Raw genomic sequence first — 670 nt, forward strand, 5'->3', positions numbered from 1 at the left:
TGAAAATTTAAAGCTAGTGTCATAAGGCTTTAGGGTCATATGAAATAGTGAATAGAATAAAAGCAGGGCAAGTTTGCTAATTTCCTGTTTACGTTTTGTTGGGTTTCTGATGTCTTTCCCTTGATTTTCTACTATATTTGAAGTTTATTAGTTTAATTTTATATATTAATAAAGCTTTGAGATCTTTGTGGGTGTTCCTGTATAGTCACCACAACAATGAACATAATATTTAGCATTGATATTCCCTATTACTCTCGCTGATATATACTAATCTTAATGATCCATGCAGTTCCATCATCATGGTAACGTTGATCGTTGGTGTGGGGAACTATGGACATGGATGGTTAAGTTCAAAGATGCTGTCTTTTCCGCTGCATTGGAGGTATGCTGGCTGTTTATAGCTTCTTCTTTTTGTATGTATGTTCCTCTCGTGAGGTTTGATCTTTGGTTGAGTATTCATTCTGCTTCTTTGTCAATTTAAGGTTTTCTAACTTAAAAGTCTGTTGTTCTTTCATAATAGCCTGGCTGTGTAGGGGTGAAAATTCTTTCTCTAAAGTTTATGGAGACATTCATTTTGCTCTTTACTCCTGATGCATCTGATCCTGAGAAAGTTTCCAGCGAAGGTATTATGTTCTGATCATGCAGGTTTTTCTTAAATTTCGATCATATA

General features: G+C 34.8%; 1 protein-coding gene across 1 annotated transcript in view; it reads left to right on the top strand.

Annotated features, from left to right (window-relative positions):
- The window catches only part of LOC104741363, a 49,406-nt gene continuing 48,994 nt past the window's right edge, over positions 259–670 (top strand). The window contains exons 1-2 of the mRNA XM_010462210.2: positions 259–382; positions 521–623. Of these exons, the coding sequence (XP_010460512.2) occupies positions 284–382; positions 521–623 (202 nt within the window). The 5' untranslated portion in view covers positions 259–283. The remainder of the gene's footprint in view (positions 383–520; positions 624–670) is intronic.

The sequence above is a fragment of the Camelina sativa genome, chromosome 14 (assembly GCF_000633955.1).
Source record: "Camelina sativa cultivar DH55 chromosome 14, Cs, whole genome shotgun sequence".
In the NCBI taxonomy this organism is placed as follows: domain Eukaryota; kingdom Viridiplantae; phylum Streptophyta; class Magnoliopsida; order Brassicales; family Brassicaceae; genus Camelina; species Camelina sativa.